The sequence below is a fragment of the Mustelus asterias genome, chromosome 14 (genome assembly GCF_964213995.1).
Source record: "Mustelus asterias chromosome 14, sMusAst1.hap1.1, whole genome shotgun sequence".
Taxonomy (NCBI): Eukaryota; Metazoa; Chordata; class Chondrichthyes; order Carcharhiniformes; family Triakidae; genus Mustelus; species Mustelus asterias.
Window position 1 is genome coordinate 40,432,028 of NC_135814.1, and position 19,042 is coordinate 40,451,069.

Below are 19,042 nucleotides of genomic sequence, written 5' to 3' on the forward strand. Positions count from 1 at the left end.
AAACACAGAGGGACCACAAATCCTTGAAGGTGGCAACACAGGTGGAGAAGGTGGTGAAGAAGGCATATGGTATGCTTGCCTTTATAGGACGGGGTATAGAGTATAAAAGCTGGAGTCTGATGATGCAGCTGTATAGAACGCTGGTTAGGCCACATTTGGAGTACTGCGTCCAGTTCTGGTCGCCGCACTACCAGAAGGACGTGGAGGCATTGGAGAGAGTGCAGAGAAGGTTTACCAGGATGTTGCCTGTTATGGAGGGTCTTAGCTATGAGGAGAGATTGGGTAGACTGGGGTTGTTCTCCTTGGAAAGACGGAGAATGAGGGGAGATCTAATAGAGGTATACAAGATTATGAAGGGTATAGATAGGGTGAACAGTGGGAAGCTTTTTCCCAGGTCGGAGGTGACGATCACGAGGGGTCACGGGCTCAAGGTGAGAGGGGCGAAGTATAACTCCGATATCAGAGGGATGTTTTTTACACAGAGGGTGGTGGGGGCCTGGAATGCGCTGCCAAGTAGGGTGGTGGAGGCAGGCACGCTGACATCGTTTAAGACTTACCTGGATAGTCACATGAGCAGCCTGGGAATGGAGGGATACAAACGATTGGTCTAGTTGGACCAAGGAGCGGCACAGGCTTGGAGGGACGAAGGGCCTGTTTCCTGTGCTGTACTGTTCTTTGTTCTTATTACCTCTCTCTATACCTGCAAGTTTATTTCCCTCTTTTTTGCAAATCATTGAGCATCTACACTTACACCACCCTCATTGGCAGAGAGTTCCAGGTCATTACCACTTTGTAAAAATAAGTTCTTCTTCACATTTCCACACCTCTCTTGCCCAAAACATCAAGTCTGTGCTTCCTTATTCTTGCACCATCAGCTAACTGGAATTAGTTTTATCTATTATGTTTTTGATTCACTACTGACCATCATTCTGTGTATTTGTTAATTTAAGTGTAGCTTTGTTGGTGATTTATTATTTTCTTGCTATTTGCAGTTCCATTAATGAACTTTAGTTTTTGTTGTACCCATCGCTCTATTTTTTTCCCCCCAACACCATCAATTTTATTTTATGGTGGTCAGTATTAATTTATTTCTACAGTGTTCTAAAGAAGTCCACATTTTCTTTTAAATAAGTTGTCACTCTTGTGGTTCTATACATTTCTCGTTTTCATTTCCCTTAGAACTTTGTGCTGGGTAAACAAAACCAATAATGCCCTTTTTGCTGTGATTCATGTTTCCCAATTTATTCAGTTTGTTTTTAATTATGTAGTAAATTTCTATTACCTATTGGTTTATGGTTTCCGCAGTAAGAATCTCAACATCCTTTGGGTAATGCAATGAGGGATTGATGAATATATATCAGAATATTTATCTTGATAGCTCTTGCATGATAACTTGTTAATGTAATTAATGCTACACTAGCATTTTGAAAATGTGAACTTACTTGATGGGGTAAGTTTCATCTTTTCTCCTTTTTTTCTCATGGTCAGGAAGAAGTTCCCATCCAAATGACAGACTCCAGTCAAAGTTACCCCTGTTATGATTTTGTCCATATGGATTTGGTTTCACCACTTCAAAAGTATTAAGATCAATGCTGGAGATATCAGGGCTCACCACAGCTGTATAATTCTCAGCTATTCTGTTCAACAAAGGCTCCAACCAACCACTGAAGCATTCACCTAACGGGAAAAAAATTTTGATCATATTAAAGATTGCGTTGATTATAGGAAAACATCTGGCTGAATGCAAATAATTCCAATTGAGTAAGCATAACCTCCATTTTGCTTTAATATTCTAATATTGCTTAAACAAATTATCTTTCAATCCCAAGTAGCTTAACTGCTCTCTGCAGGTTTCTTAATGAACAGCAAAATGTTTAAATGTTTGTTTTTCCTCTATAAATATTCACCATTTCATAATATGGTGTATGCACGTGTTACACATCGAAAAACGAACAAGTTGGAAAATAGGACAAATAAAAAATTATTAGCATATGAACTGCATGAAACATTTGGAAAGAAAAGAAGGAAACTCTTCATATAACGCACACTTCTTCTGGGTTAAATTAACAAAAACAAAAAATATGCAAGGCATCTCCCATTAAATAAAATGTTGCACTTGATCTCTTATGGATCAGATTTTTTCTGACAGCTTCCCCACTGTTTCGACAAAAAGGTAGTGTCCTTTCAGCATGATATCTAACCTTTAAGTAGCAGAAATGATGTAAACTATGAGTAAATGTGGTCAATTAAGTAAATCATAAATTCAGCTTATTTTCAAGTGATTTATTTAGTTTGTCTTATTACTCTCACTGCTTAATTGTAAAATTTAGGTTCACTTCCCTCGAGAGTACTGTTGGACTCGGAGCAGCTCTATAACCCCCAAAAAGAATAACTTGGAATGTCATAGTTGCCAGTAAATATAATTCATGGTTTATGACAACTAGACAGAAAATTTAACTGTAATAGCCCAATGTGGCTCCAAATGTCCTGGAGGCAATTCAATGTTTTCATATTCATTCACAAGATGAGCATCGCTGGCAAGACTTGCATTTATTGCCCATTACTATACAATTGAGTGGCTTGCTAGACTGTTTCAGTTGAGTCAAATAAATTGCAGTGGGACTGGTATCAGCTATTTTGTAAGGATGGCAGATTTCCTTTACTAAATGACATTAGTGAACCAGATGGATTTTTATGACAATCGGTAGTTCCATTGTCACCATTATATATACACTAGCCACGTTTTATTCCAGACTTATTTAATTAACTGAAGTTACATTTCCTAGTTGCCATGGTGGGTTTTGAATTCAGCTCCCCAACATTAGGGGAGGTCTCCTGAATGGATAGTTCAAAAACAAAATGACTATATTATGATATTCCATATTTTGAGGATATATTGAGGATACATGTAACATCCCAGACATAGCTATAAATGAAGAAATGGAAGGGAGGCAGGAACTCCAATCACCAGGGACGTGGCATTGAACAAATTGCTGGAGCTGTAGGCTGACAAATCCTCTGGTCCCGATTACCTCATCCTAGGGTCTTGAAAGAAGTGACTAGTAAGATAGTTGATTTGTTGGTTTTAATTTTCCAAAATTCCTCAGATTCAGGGAAGGCTCCAATGGATTGGAAAATAGCAAATACAACTATTTTATTTAAAAAGGGAGATAGAAAGCTGGAAACTACAGGCCAGTTGGCTTAACATCTGTCACAGAGAAAATGTTAGAAGTTACTATTCAAGATGTTATAGTAGGACACTTGGAAAAAGGGCAATCAGACAGAATCAATTGCAAAAGGGAAATCGTGTTTAACCAATTTATTGGCATTCTTTTTTGTGGATAAAGTGTAGTGGTACTGTACCTAGATTTCCAGAAAGCATTTAATAAGGAGCCACATCAAAAGTTATTGCAGAAAATAAAAGCTCATGGGTTTTGGGGGCTAACATACTGGCATGGATAAACGATTGGCTTGCTAACAGGAAATGAGTCTGTGGTTAGCAGGATGTAATGGGTGGTGTGCCACACAGATCAGTGCTGGGGCCTCAAATTTGTACAATTTATATAAGTGACTTGGATCAGCAGACTGAAGGTCTGATCGCTAAATTTGGTAGGAAATTAAGTTGCAAAGAAGACAGAAGAAGGCTACAAAGAGAAATTGATAGGTTAAGTGAGTGGGGAAAGATCTGGCAAATGGAGTGTGAGAGAAAATGTGATGTCCATTTTGGCAAGAAAAAAGTGTCTAAATGGTGAGAGATTGCACAGCTGAGATTCAGAGGGGTTTGGGTGGCTTTGTGCATGAATTACAAAAGGCTAGTATGCAGGTACAGCAAGTAATCAGGAAAGCAAATAGAATATTATAGTTTGTGAGGGGAGTTGAATACAAAAGTAGGAAGGTTATGCTTCAGTTGTTCAAGGCACAGGTGAGACCATATTATTGAGATTGTGTTGCCTCATTTCAGGAGAAGTGCAAATGCTTGAGAAGCAGTTCAGAGAAGGATTACTGGACTAATACCAGGAATGGATGAGTTGTCTTGAGGAAAGTTTGGACAGGTTAGGCTTGTATCCAGTGGAGTTTAGAAGAGTAAGAAGTGATTTGACTGAAACATACAAGATCTTGAAGGGTTCTTGACAAGGTGGAAGTGGAGAGGAGGTTTCCTCTTGTGGAAGAAATTAGAACTAGAGATTATAGTTTAAAAATAAGGGGGGTTACTCACTTAAGGCAGAGATGAGGAAAAATGTTCTCTCTGAGGGCTGTAAGTCTTTGGAATTCTCTTCCTCAAAAGGCAGTGGAAGCAGAGTCTTTGAACATTTTTAAAGCAAAGCCAGATAGATCCTTGATTATGGGATGGGAAGCGCTATCAGGAGTAGGCAGGAATGTGAGGTTTAGGTTACAAATCAGATCAGTCATGGTCATTTGAATGGTGGAGCATGCTCAAAGGGCCGAATGATTGCTGTCTGCTCTTAATTTAGATGTTTCTATAGACTATTTGTTAAGTTTGAACCAATCTAAGGTTGTGCACTCTTTAATAAGGCTTAGACTAAACAAACAGTACTTTAAAGGGATAACTTACTTTCTCAGATCAAAAAGTAAGGCTTATGATTATTATTCACAAAATTGCTACAATCACATTCTTGGCTAAGATCAAGCCTAAGTTGGGGTGCAAAGCCTTTTCTTGTCAGCTTGGATCTTGTATGTATCTCTTGTGAGGACCATAAATTGGATTCAATTTGAATTTGGTTTTTGGAGCAAGCAAGGAGATGGATTCGGGTTTGCCCAGTCCACTCTGCACATTGGCTTTGTAACTTCAAAAATGGAGCAAGAACATTTTTAAAAATCAAAACTTGTCAACTCACAGTGGGCATCCAAGAAGGTCAGGACATCTCCTGTCGCTATGGAGGCGCCAAGCAATCTTGCAGTAATTAACCCTTTTCTTTCCTGCTGACGAACAACTTTAACTATTTGAAAAGGCTTCACATAATTATCTAGTTGATCTTTTAAGTAATCTGCAGATAGAAATATTAATTACCTTACATTTTCAACGCAGCTATTTCATCAACCGATAAAAATCAAGAAACCAGAACGCAACCATAAGAACTGAACAAAGACATTTGGTCTATATCCAAAGTTGTTTCTTCGTGAAAGAAGAATGGAAAGTAGTATAGACTTGGTAAAAAATATTAAAATATATTGGTGATTACCCAATGTCTGAATAGATACAAAATGATCATGATTAAATTGGAATGTTAGCCAGGACATTTATCATAAATTGGTTTGCATACAAACTGATCTATTTTCACAATATTTTTTCTTACGAAGTAAATATAAAAGCTTCTTGTGCTAATGTTTAAATATTAATATTTGATGACCAGTTGATGTCACAAATACTTTAAGTAAACTAATGAACACTCATCTCAGATTACTATATAATGAACATTCATCTCAGATTACTATTCACTCATATTTTCAGGATACACACAGTAGGTTTAAAATTTTTCAAGATAATATTTGAATAGTATTTTTGAAGCTAAAGAAGATTGGCGATTTCACCACACATACTTTGTAAATTATGGAATAATGCAAAAATAAATACAACATATAAACACTCATGAAAGAAAATTCTTGATCGTAGCTTATACTTACCATCTGTACTTGCGTCATCCACCATAATTATCTCTTTTAAAAATATAGCGGGCGAAGTATGCATTACACTGAAAACAGTTCTGAGTAGCGTAGACCAAGCTTCATTGTGAAACACTATAATCACACTAGTAGTAGGTAGGGGAGGACATCGCTTAAATTTCTGTTCAATACATCTAGACAGAAAAGGTTTGATGAGGGTTTTGAAGATATAGTGAACTTCATGAAGATCAGAATGTTATTTTCCACTGCGTATTTATGACAGAGCCATTATCTAATTTGCTCTTTCACTTGAATATCTAGCACAACTCCAGGAAAAGATCAAGCACTTCCATTCTATGATTAGTATATCTGTTTCTGAGGCAATCTCTTCAAATGTTGCACAGCAGCAGCTATTAAATTGATGGTTTATTTAGAAACATAGAAAAACTACAGCACAATACAGGCCCTTCAGCCCACAAAGTTGTGCCGAACATGTCCCTACCTTAGCGATTACTAGGCTTACCTATAACCCTCTATCTGACTAAGTTCCATTTTTACTTCATTAATTTCTCATTGGAGGCTTTCAGAACAGATTTACAATTTAGGATAGGTTCAATTAAATGGAATTTTGCCTTTCATTCTATACAACTATTAGAAATAAACACGTTTCCTGATATTTGTAAAACTCAATGTAATACTAAGTCGCACTACCCACTTTAATAACCAGAACAAATTATTCTGCATCCAAACTTCTGTTATGAATCAGCTGCAATTCATGGAATGCCTACAATGCAGAAGGAGACCATTCAGCTCATCAAGTCTGCATCGACTCTCCGACAGAGCATCTTACCCAGGCTCTATCCCTGCAATCCCCCTAATCTAAGGGGCAATTTAGCACAGCCAATTCATCTAACCTGCACATCTTTGGACAGTGGGTAAGAAACTGCAGCACTTGAAGTGAACCCACACAGACACAGGAAGAATGTGCAAACTCCACACATACAGTCATCCAAGGCTGGAATCAAACCCAGGTCCCTGGCACTGTGAGGCAGCAGGGCTAACCACTCTGCCACAGTGCTGCCCTCAGAACTGGATGACTTTCCATTCATGCCCAAAAAAATGCTCGGCCTTTTATACGAATGAAAATAATATTTATTCAGGAGTACATTATTTTTGGATGTTTTAAGGAAAGAAAACATAATTTATATTATTGAATCTATATGCAAACTTTCAGGCCAAAAAACGTCATTGAGGTAGAATAACAATGCTATAAAAAAGGTCCTTATAATACATAATTAGGCTGCATTCACAGTAGGGAACAAAATATAAAATTTTGCTAAATGAGCAAGTTATTTAAAAAGTACATTAAAACAAAACAAAGGGCGGCACAGTGGTTTGTACTGCTGCCTTATAGCGACAGGGACCCGGGTTCAATTCCAGCCTCAGGTAACTGTGTGGACTTTCTCCCAGAGTCTGCATGGGTCTCCTCCATGTGTTCCCTTTTCCCCCCCCAGAGTCCAAAGATGTGCCGGGTTTGGAGGATTGGCCATGCTAAATTGCCCCTTAGTGTCCCAAGATGTGTAGGTTAGATGGATTAGCCACGGTGAATGTGTGGGATTACGGGGTTAGGGCAAAGGAGGGGGCCTGAGCAAGAGTTAGAGGTTCAGTGCAGTCTCGATGGGCTGAGTGTAGGGATTCTATGATAAGATTTGTGAACTGTGACACTTCACTAATGCAATGTGTAAAATCAATTACTTATGCTGAACAGTTTACATTAGAAATGCAACTCAATAATAAAATATTTCTTTGAACTGAGTTGGTGAGAAATCGTTATATGTCATAAATAGCAATATATGGATTACTCATCAAAAGACTTGCATTAATTCTAATTGCTTTCTTTAAAGATCAGAAAACAATCAAATTACATTCAAAGGATATACATGAGTGCATTTAACTGCAGTCGCTGTAGTTCAGTTTGTACTCAGCCAGAACGCAGTTGTGGCTCATGCCAGCTGGAACTTTAAAGATACTCTTTAGGGGAGAGCTCTTCATACCTCTGGATCCGTGCATGGACAGAGAGGTCTTCCAAAAAGATAGGAATGTAAACATATGGAAAACAGGGAGCAGATAATCTCTTTAATTCTAAAATTTAAATTATGATTTGCAAAGTGCTCAGGCTAACCCAAGTTCAAATCTGCATTGGATTTACACTCTATCCAGGAAAATTACCCTTTCCAGGGAATTTTAGTCCATATCACTGGAGTTAGGTTGGGTTCTGCCTCCTGATTTACACTGCAAATCAATATTAAACTGCCAAAGATGTTAAAGCTGCAACATCAATGCATTCTCTAAAAGGTTTGATGCACACATGTTCATCTTTCAATTAAAATATTTAAATGTGAATACCATCATCAAGTTCAAATTGAACAGTCTATCATTAAGTTTAAACAAGTAAACCATAATTCACAAAAATGACTGGATTACTTGAAATCAGGTGCAAATAGTAAACATACTCAGGCGGTCGCGTGTCAGGTCCAAGACTTCGGTGTAAAGAAATTCGATCACTTGCAAAAGCATTGAAGCAGTGTTTCTCATTTCCTTGTTCTTTTTCCTTTTGTTCCACTGGGGAGAGATCATCAGTGTGAAATGGCTTCCCTGAAGCTCCAGGGGCATTTGGATCCTCAGGTGGTCGTTCCATGGAAGGTTTCAATTCTACTGCTGTATAATATCCCGGCAGACAGGGTTTTTTGATGTCTGTAGAGTCTTGCTGTCTGATCGGGGCTCTTATCTGCATTTTTGGAATTGAGTCCCTTATATTGTTCACTGCTCCCATCATCATGTGCAACACTTTGTCTTTCTTTACTGCCATTTCTTTCAGCCATGGCTCTTGTGTGGTGGTTCCAACTACTTCACGATGCATCAGAAATACAAATGTGATAAACACAAGAGCTACAAGCATGAGCTTCCAGGGCAAATAACGTCTTCTTAAGAGCCTTCTAATTACAGGCATGCTTAGTCTTAAAAATCCACTCCAGAAATGTTGTTGTGAAGTTTACAAGAACATCCGGCTATCCACAGCAAGAAGTTTGCACAAACTTTCATGAGGTTGTAAAATCTTAAACCTGAAAAGGAAAGTGTCAATAAATATCATTCAAGCCTTAGGCACCCCTTCAGACTCAATTCAATCATTTTTTTCTAGATAGAAATGAAAGCTATGACTGCTAGAAATCTGTTTGAAAAACAAAATAAATGTTAAAAATACATAATCAATCCATTCCTATTTGTAAAGAGGCAGTCACAAGAGACACAGAGAAGCAGACCTTAATTAGAAATGCTCTTACTCCATACGGCTTACATTATTGCCTTAAATGCAAGGGAAACCACACAACTATTTTATGCACTTTAACAAAATTTCTCACTTTCTAAAATTACAAATAAAACTTGTTAATGATTTTGTCTGCATTGTGCCTCTGGACACAGTCTTAACATTTAACATACTTGAGCTCTTCCCACTAATTTCAATGGCATTTGGAGTTGGGACACTCAGTTGATTGAGTCACACACCCTGTATGCAGATAAATGAATGAAGTGCATCCTGTAAAATTATTTACTCAAAGGACGCAGTTTTGAACTGCTGGAAGATGTGCACCTTAAAGTAATGCATTGTGAACCCATAATTAGCTTTCTATTGACAATAGAGCAAAATGGAACAAAAATTAAGAGTGAAGCAAAATTCCTTTAATTATCAGCTCGTTTTGGAGTCAGGCCAAATAATTTGCACGATATTGGTTATTATGACAGGGTGGATGAGGAAAGCATGTTTCCTCTTGTGGGAGAATCTAGAACTAGGGGTCCTTACAAATAAGGAGTCATCCATTTAAGACAGAAATGAGGATGGTTTTTTTCTTGCAGGGGATTGAGTGTCTCTGGAACTCGTCCCCAAAAGGCAGTAGAAGCAGAATCTTTGAATATTTTTTAAACACAGCTGGATGCCAGGGACCCGGGTTCGATTCCCGGCTTGGGACACTGTATGTGGAGTTTGCACGTTCTCCCCGTGTCTGCGTGGGTTTCCTCTGGGTGCTCCAGTTTCCTCCCACAGTCTGAAAGGCGTGCTGGTTAGCTGCATTGACCCGAACAGACGCCGGACTGTGGCAACTAGTGGAATTTCACAGTAACTTCATTGCAGTGTTAATGTAAAGCTTACTTGTAGCTAATAAATAAACTTTAACTTTTAGATTCTTGATTAACAAGAGGGTGAAAGGTTATCAGAGGTAGGCAGGAATGTGGAGCTGAAGTTACAATCAGATCAGCCATAATCTTATTGAATGGCAGAGTAGGCTCAAGGAACCGAGTGACCTACTCGTGCTTTTAATTCATATGTTTATATAGCTAGCACTAGGGAGAAGCCAGAACTGATTCACATTATGTAAAATGTCATACACGTGGACAAAGTGTGGTAACAGACAGTTTGGCACAACCAGTGAAGTTCATCCACTGTGTATTGCTTACATAGTCATCAAGTCATAATGGTAGAGGTGGCGGCCATTTGGCCAGATTCCATACTGGCGTTGTTGTGGAGCAATCCAGTCAGTCCCAATCTACAGCTCTATTCCCATATCCATGCAAGTTTACTTTCCTCAAGTGCCCATCTAATTTTTGTGAAATCATCGCAGCTTCTACCTCCCTTATAGGCAGCAAGTTACAGAGTTTTTGATACTATAAAGGTTAATTGTTCACCCTGTGATTTGTTTTGAGGCATTGTGCTGTGGATATATTCTAAACCAAGAGATCAAACCACACTGGACCTCCTTCAACTAGCAATTTGCATTCCAAACATTTTGAACCAATGGGAGGAGAGTCTAACTCATGGAAGTGCTCTAGTAAATTCTGGGCCACTATTTTTGTAAGGGCTATAATTTCCAGCTAGAATTGGTCATTTATTTCATGAATATAATAAGCACGTCCAATTTCCTTGCCACATAGCCAGTATAATATAGCCACACAATATAGCCAGTAAGCTCTAGATCCCTAACCAATGCTATTCAGGACTGACAACGAAGAATACAAGATCAGTTGGAGCACAATGCTCTTTTTTGTGCTGTATTAAAATATTTTGCATCTACTTGTTATTTCATGAAAACAGCAAACAACAACAAACACCTATTGAAACCTTAACAGTTTAGAGGTTTCATTCCTATATTGCTTATCTGACATAGCAGGTTAGGGCTAGCCTCAGAAATATAAATGTCCTTTGTCCATCAATTGTTTTCTCTCTACAGCCAACTAAACTTTAAAATTAAAACAGTGACAAAATTGGCGTGCAGTTTCAAACAAATTTCCTCCAGTATAATGTAAACCTCAGTTTAAAAAAATGTTTGAAGGTAATGTAAGCCTAATTGTACTGCCACAATTAACAGTGGAACATATTGCAAATAAGGTATATGTGAAACATATGTGACTCAGTAGGAAAACTTTACACCCAGCTCTAGAGAACTTTGCAGTCACTCCAAACAGCTAACTTGGTAATTGCAAGTTGTCCTCTGCTCACCTTTAAAAGCAAGCAGAGGACAACTAAAAAAGCAGAAGTAAATAGTAATACAAGAGAAGATAGGAAGAGTTTTTTTCAATATATAAAAAGGTAAGAGAGAAGCAAAAAAAGGTATTGGACCATTGGAAAATGAGGCTGGAGAAGTAATAATAGGAAACAATGAAATGGCAGAGGAACTGAATAGTTACTTTGCATCAGTCTTCATGGTGGAAGACACCAGTGGGATGCCAGGGCTCCAGGAGAGTCAGGGGGCACAGGTGAGTGTAGTGGTCATCACTAAGGAGAAGGTTCTGGGGAAACTGAAAGGTCAAAAGGTGGATAAATCACTTGGAAGGATGGGCTACACCCCAGGGTTCTAAAAGAGATAGCTGAGGAAATTGTGGAGGCATTGGTGGTGATCTTTCAGGAATCACTGGAGGCAGGGAGGGTACCAGAGGACTGGAAAATAACTAACGTAACACCACTGTTTAAGCAGGGGGGGGGGGGGGGGGGGGGGGGGGGGGGGGGAGAGGGAGGCAGCAGACGGGAAATTATAGGCCGGTTAGCCTGACTTCAATCATTGGCAAGATTTGAGAGTCAATTATTAAAGATGAAATCACGGAGTACTTGGAAGTGCATGATAAAATAGGACTGAGTCAGCAAGGCTTCATCAAGGGGAGGTCATGTCTGACAAATCTGTTAGGGTTCTTTGAGGAGGTAACAAGGAAGTTAGATAAAGGAGAACCAGTGGACGTGATTTATTTAGATTTAGACAAGGAGACTGTTAAAAAAGTTAAGAGCCCATGGTGTTAAGGATAAGATCCTGGCATGGACAGAGGATTGGCTGACTGGCAGAGGCAGAGAGTGTGGATAAAGGGGTCTTTTTCAGGTGGCAGCCGGTGACTAGTGATGTGCTTCATGGGTCAGTGTTGGGACCACTACTTTTCACAATATACATTAATGATTTGGAAGAAGGAACTGAAGGCATTGTTGCTAGGTTTGCAGATGATACAAAGATATGTAGACCGACAGCTAGTATTGAGGAAGCAGGGGGGCTGCGGAAAGACTTGGACAGGCTAGGAGAGTGGGCAAAGAAGTGGCAGATGGAATACAATCTGGAAAAGTGTGAGGTTATGCACTTTGGAAGGAGGAATGGAGGCATAGACTATTTTCTAAATGGGGAAATGCTTAGGAAACCAAAAACACAATGGGGCTTGGGAGTCAAAATTCACGACTCTCTTAAGGTTAACGTGCAGGTTTAGTTGGCAGTTAGGAAGACAAATGCAATGTTAGCATTAATGCCGAGAGGGCTAGAATACAAGAGCAGGGATGTATTTCTGAGGCTGTATAAGGCCCTGGTCATACCCCATTTGGAGTACTGAGAGCAGTTTTGTGCCCCACATCTAAGGAAGGATGTGCTGGCCTTGGAAAGGGTCCAGAGGAGGTTCACAAGAACGATCCCTGAAGTGAAGAGCTTCTCGTATGAGGAATAGTTGAGGGCTGCATCTGTACTCGGAGTTTTAAAGGATGGAGGGGGGGGGGGGGGGGGGGGGGGGGAGGAGATGATTTTATTGAAACTTACAGGTTACTGCAAGGCCTGGACAGAGTGGACGTTCAGAGGATGTTGCCACTAGAACCAGAGGGCACAACCTCAGACTAAAGGGACGATCCTTTAAAACAGGGATGAGAAGGAATTTCTTCAGCCAGAGAGTGGTGAATCTGTGCCGCAGAAGGCTGTGGAGGCCAGGACATTGAGTGTCATTAAGACAGAGATATATAGGTTCTTGATTAATAAGGGGATCAGGGATCATGGGAAAAAGACAGGAGAATGGGGATGAGAAAAATATCAGTCATGGTTGAATGGCGGAGCAGACTCAATGTGCCAAGTGGCCCAATTCTGCTCATGTCTTTTGGTCTTACGCACTCCGTGGTGTGGGTTTTCAGTTGAGGAACTGAGGGGAGATAAGGGGGGGAAAATGAGGGAAAAATGAGAAATGGCTTCAATATTTTGAAAAAAAATTAGTTTCTCAAGAGCTCATTTTGACTTGGGTAAACCAAGTAACGTAATTATTATATGCTGAGTAATGAGAATTTGAGACCAAATGAATTGGTTTATTTTTATATTATACAATCCATACAAATCCAGTTTTGTCTGAAACATTGCTGCAAGACCAATGTAACCCAGCATATCAAATTTTAATCATATCAACTAATTTGAATATTAAAGTATCATAAAATGAAGACAAGGAAATGGCCCAGAATTTGCTAGTGTGCATCTTGCAATGATTGGTTTCCCCTCACTATTCAGCTCCAATTAATTTTATGTAGTGGGGGAAGCAGAACTTCAGCACCTCAACTTCAGCATGGACCTGTGCTGGGCCCTGCCCACTTTGAGGCATTCCTGGGGAGTCGGGGAAGAGAACTGGGCCCTGCCAGCAGATGGCCCTAATAGTTTGCCGAGCAAGGGCAGTGACCATCCCTATTGGATCCCTCAGGACAAGAAGCAAGACTTCAGCAGGCTGGGGCAGAGCCTGAAGCCCTATGTATAAACTGAAGGACCACGCAACCTCAAACAGACCATTGTCCGCAGCAAACTACCCAGCCTTCAGGAGAACAGTGACCACGACACCACACAACCCTGCCACAGCAACCTCTGCAAGACATGCCAGATCATCGACACGGATGCCATCATCTCACGTGAGAACACCATCTACCAGGTACACAGTACCTACTCTTGCAACTCGGCCAACATTGTCTACCTGATATGCTGCAGGAAAGGATGTCCCGAGGCATAGTACATTGGGGAAACCATGCAGACGCTATGACAACGGATGAATGAACACCGCTCGACAATCACCAGGCAAGACTGTTCTCTTCCTGTGGGGGAGCACTTCAGCAGTCACGGGCATTCAGCCTTGGATCTTCAGGTAAGCGTTCTCCAAGGCGGCCTTCACGACACACGACAGCGCAGAGTCGCTGAGCAGAAACTGATAGCCAAGTTCCGCACACATGAGGACGGCCTAAACCGGGATGTTGGATTTATGTCACATTATCAGTAACCCCCACAGCTTGCCTCCTGGGCTTGCAGAATCTCACTAGCTGTTCTGTCTGGAGACAATACACATCTCTTTAACCTGTGTTTAATGTTCCCTCCACCCACATTGTCTGTACCTTTAAGACCTGGCTGGCTGTAGGATTCGCATTCTTATCAGTATTCTGCAACTTGATTTTGTGTCTGTTAGCTCTGTTTGAGAGCACATTTCCACTCCATCTGACGAAGGAGCAGTGCTCCAAAAGCTTATGGTATTTGCTACCAAATAAACCTGTTGGACTTTAACCTGGTGTTGTGAGGCTTCTTACTGTAAACTGAAGGAGGCAGGGAAGCCTGAAGCCATGAGGAGAGGAGTAGGAGCAGAAGAGGGACTTGAGTTGCAGAGTGGGAAGAGTCAGGAATAGAGCAGCTTGCACCCTCAGACCATGGCTAGAGAACCAGGAAGGGGAAATGTGTCAGGCATACAGCTGCTGGAAACCTAGGTGGACTGCCTGGACAACAACTAAATCGGAAGAAAAGATTCCTTTCCAATCTGGATGATCAGGTAATCTGACTCATGCAATCACAGGGAGTTAGTGTTATGAGCTGCATTAACTGAACTCTGTTGCTCAGCTGATTAGAGATCTGGAATTATTTTCTTGATGGCATCCTTGTGGATCTTTAAAAGTTTATTTATTAATGTCATAAATAGGCTTACATTAACACTGCATTGAAGTTACTGTGAAAATCCCCTAGTCGCCACACTCCGGTGCCCGTTCTGGTACACGGAGGGAGAATTTAGCATGGCCCATGCAACTAACAAGCATGTCTTTTGGACTGCGGGAGGAAACCCACACAGACACAGGGAGAACGTGCAAACTCCACACAGACAGTGGCCCAAGCTGGGAATTGAACCCGGGTCCCTGGCGCTGAGGCAGCAGTGCTAACCACTGTGCCATCTGAAATGATGGCAATGAAGGCCCATTGTAAATAGCTTGTTTCTGAGTTATGCATTTCCATTAATGTTTATAACGATTTGAATAAAGGGTCAGATAACTTTTGTGTAGTCTGTTTGCTTGAATAGCACCTAATATTAGTATCACAAATTGCTAACAATTCAATGGGGTCAATGGGAAATCAAGGACCTTGGTGAATGGTGGGACTTATGATGGCTCCCGTGATTTGCCAACTTTCCTTCCTGACCATCACATTAGCCAATAGCGATACAGGTCCCTCTTCCTCAAGTACTGTCCGCTTTAATTCTACAGTCATCACCCCATAAAACCTCTTGGGCAAGATGCTCTTTCATTGAGTCAGTGCAGACTCAATGGGCCAAATGGCCTCCTTCTGCACTGTAGGGATTCTAAATCTGACCCTCATGATGTTGATGTTGAAGAATGTAATGACAGTGTTGTTACTGAAAGTCATGGGGAAAGGCTGGGCTTTGTCTTATTTGACATTGTCATTATCTGGCATTTGCATGGCATCTTACATGGGGCAGCACGGTGGCCGGCACTGCTGCCTCACAGCACCGGGGATACAGGTTTGATTCCCAGCTTGGGTCACTGTCTGTGTGGAGTTTGCATGTTCTCCCAGTGTCTGCGTGAGTTTTTTCCGGGTGCTCCGGTTTCCTTCCAGTCTGAAGGATGTGCTGGTTAGGTGCATTGGCCATGCTAAATTCTCCCTCAGTGTACCTGTACAGGCACTGGAGTGTGGCAACTAGGGGGTTTTCACAGTAACTTAATTGCAATGTTAATGGAAGCCTACTTGTGACTAATAAATAAACAAACTTTAAAAACAAAACCCTTTATCATCTCAATCCTAGATCAGTTTAGCTCAGTTGGCTGGTCAGCTGCTTTGTGATGCAGAGTGAAGGCACCAGTGCTGGTCTAATTCCCTTACTGGCTGAGGTTATTCATGAAGGCCCTGCCTGCTCAACCTTGCTCCTCACCTGAAGTGTGGTGATCCCACCTGAGTCCCACGTCAAACACCACCTGTGGCAGAGTCCACGGCTCCAGGATTGGACTATGCAGCCACCACAGAACCCATCTCCCTAAAGTGGAAGCAAGTCATCCTCGACCCTGAGGGACTGCCATAGGTGATCCTCAGTTTAAATCACCACCAGTTAACTCTCCCCCTCAAAAGGGGAGAACAGTCTCTGGTTATCTGGGACTATGGTAACTTTACCTGAATGTTACCCATGCACCAGAATACACGACATTTCCTGTAGGAATCACCAGCAAAAGTCATACTCCTGACTTACAACAGAGGGATGGTTAGACTGAGGAACTTGCGAATCAGTGAAATGGGGCTGCGGTAACTAGCCTCCCACAACCATTATCCTTTGCTTCAGATATGACACCAGCTACAGAAAAGGGGTTCACTGCAACTCCATTTGGCTTCGGTCATATCAGTACTCTAGCATAAAACAGATAAATCCAGTGCAGAAATTGAGTCATTTCCTTTGTTTTGAGGTACACTCTACAAGTATCAAACCTAATGTGTGCCACACCACTTCCTGGATCCAAATTCTACTGTAATTCTAGCATCACAGTTGAGATGGAAGTTGCAATCATAGACACACCCTTCTAATCAGTCCGAGTCATCGTCAACTCGAGATATTAACTGTTACCCCGCCACAGATAGTAAAAGTTGTTACTTAAAGTCTTTTTAAAAATGCATGTTAATGCTTAATGCAGAATAAAAAGGTGGCTTACCCCACGTGTTTGTTTCTGGAAGAGCCTCAACAACTTACAGAGGGGAAATGACTCAAAAAAAAAACCTCCGAGTCCCAGAAACACCCTCAAGACCTGCAGCTCCAAAAGATCTTCAGGAGATCAGCAGGGAAGTTGTATATACCTGGCTGACTGCTCCTTTAAGTTGACAAAAAGGAAACATGAAAGCAAATAAAGGTGAGGTGACTCCTTCCTTATCAGAGCTGGGCTGAGAGGAGGATCGCCCTGTGCTGGGTACAATCAGGGTGAGACATCAGCCCCCGGGACTGGCGGCTCGTCCGGAACAACAAAGCGAGCTGAGTGAGTGAGCGGCTCCTGCAGCGGGCTTCCCGCCGCCCTCTCTCCGCTTGGACACCGCCAACTTCCGCCTCGTTGGAAACAGGTGTGTGCAGCTCAGGTGGGCGCGCATGCGCCCCGCCCTCCCGCCGCCAGGTGAGCTGGCCGGCCGCGGGCACTGCAGATTTAAAGGCGCCGCGCCACCGCACTCTCCCTTTACACATGCCCAAAAGAAGGCTGGCTGTTGTCAAACCCACGTCCGCGGAGCAGACCCCACCCCTACCAACAACACCCCCCAGCCCCCCACACTGAACAGGTGGAAGGGGCCAACAGGAGAGAGCTGCTTGGTGAAGTTAGCCAGGCACAGGCTGGACTGGATACAATCTGCGTGCGTGTACAAAGGGACCACGTGTGGTATTGAAACAGCTTCTGCAAAGGAAATGGCAGAGAGACACAGAGCTCAGAGAGAGAACCCTTTGTTCAAGTTCACAGCGTTGGAGAGGAACTTTCAGATTACTTCCGACAGTCTGTGGCAAAGTTTTCTATTGAGCACACAATGTCTCTCCATTTATTTGCATTGCTTGTGTGAACAGTTTCTTCCCTGCTGCCATCAGACTTTTGAATGGACCTACCTCCTATTAAGTTGCCCTTTCTCTACACCCTAGCTATGCCCGTAACACTACATTCTGCACTCTTTCATTTCCTTCTCTATGAATGGTATGCTTTGTCTGCATAGTGTGCAAGAAACAAAACTTTTCACTGTATACTCATACATGTGACAATAAATCAACTCAAAACGTGGCAATAATAAATCAAATAATAAATCTGAGCGAGGCGACTTCTTACAAGCTGTGCCCAGCATACCTTACAATTCTATCTTTTACTCTCGTTCTATACTTCTAAAACTTCATTCTAAATCTTTTAAACTCTCTCACCCAGCTATGACTGTAACACTACATTCTGCACTCTTGTTTCCTTCTCTACGAGCGGTATGCTCTGTATAGCGTGCAAGAAACAATACTTTTCACTGTATTCTAATCAAATCAAATAAAAAATCAAATCAAAATGTGACAATAAATCAAATCAAATGTTGATTATCTTGATCAAAATCATATTTCTTTCCCTTGTCATCGATAATTTCCAAACAAAACAGGCTGCATCCCAGCTGAATGGCTCATGATTGTTGTTGAATCTGGTTTGCAATATTTCTAACACGTCCACATTTCCACTCTTACAGGTGTCATTCTCTTAAAAATTCCGGATACAAATCCAAAAGGTGTGCCATCCAACAGGCAGAGGAAAAGCCCAGTTGAAAAGCCCCCTGCTGGTATATCTCGGATCTGAACCCAGCAGCAGGACACGGGGAATTACACAGGGTTGCATGAAAAGAGAATAGGGGACAATAATTCCTATGTGTTTAGTCAGACTAAGATGGTGCAATAGCATTAACGTTTTGAAATACCATGTGAGGGAGTCGCCTCCTGTTCGGAGTAGTATTTTATGTAAATCAATCTACAATAAAGATTACAGTAAATAACTAACATTTTCTTTTGTCACAATGCTACATGCTTTCTTCAAGCATTACACAAATCCACAGAATTGTTACAGGCAGAAGGAGGCCATTTGACCCATCAGGCACGATTTAACAAAAACAATTCTAAGTGCTGATCGAGTGAGAAAATGAGAGAATTTTACACCTGCTTTTTGGGCAAGTTTGAAAATGCAATCTTATAGCACTTAGTGCAAAAAAACTGCCAGGATGCGATTCTGGGGAGTGGAACCCGAGCTCACCGGGGAAGCTGGCTTCTAAGCTCTTGGAACACCATTACCTAGGCCTGGGAGATCTCCTTC

At 41.4% G+C, this 19,042-nt stretch overlaps 1 protein-coding gene across 3 annotated transcripts in view; it reads right to left on the bottom strand.

The window, feature by feature from the left end:
* Positions 1-17,440, bottom strand: part of galnt3 (UDP-N-acetyl-alpha-D-galactosamine:polypeptide N-acetylgalactosaminyltransferase 3 (GalNAc-T3)) — a 57,103-nt gene extending 39,663 nt beyond the window's left edge. Inside the window, exons 1-5 of one of the 3 annotated variants that reach the window (XM_078228218.1) lie at positions 16,898-17,440; positions 8,136-8,744; positions 5,644-5,816; positions 4,857-5,006; positions 1,443-1,677 (exon numbers count right to left, since the gene is read on the bottom strand). In XM_078228218.1, the coding sequence (XP_078084344.1) occupies positions 1,443-1,677; positions 4,857-5,006; positions 5,644-5,816; positions 8,136-8,632 (1,055 nt within the window). In that variant the 5' untranslated portion in view covers positions 8,633-8,744; positions 16,898-17,440. The remainder of the gene's footprint in view (positions 1-1,442; positions 1,678-4,856; positions 5,007-5,643; positions 5,817-8,135; positions 8,745-16,897) is intronic. The other 2 variants (XM_078228219.1, XM_078228220.1) reach the window with 2 other exon arrangements.
* Positions 17,441-19,042: the final 1,602 nt, after the last annotated feature.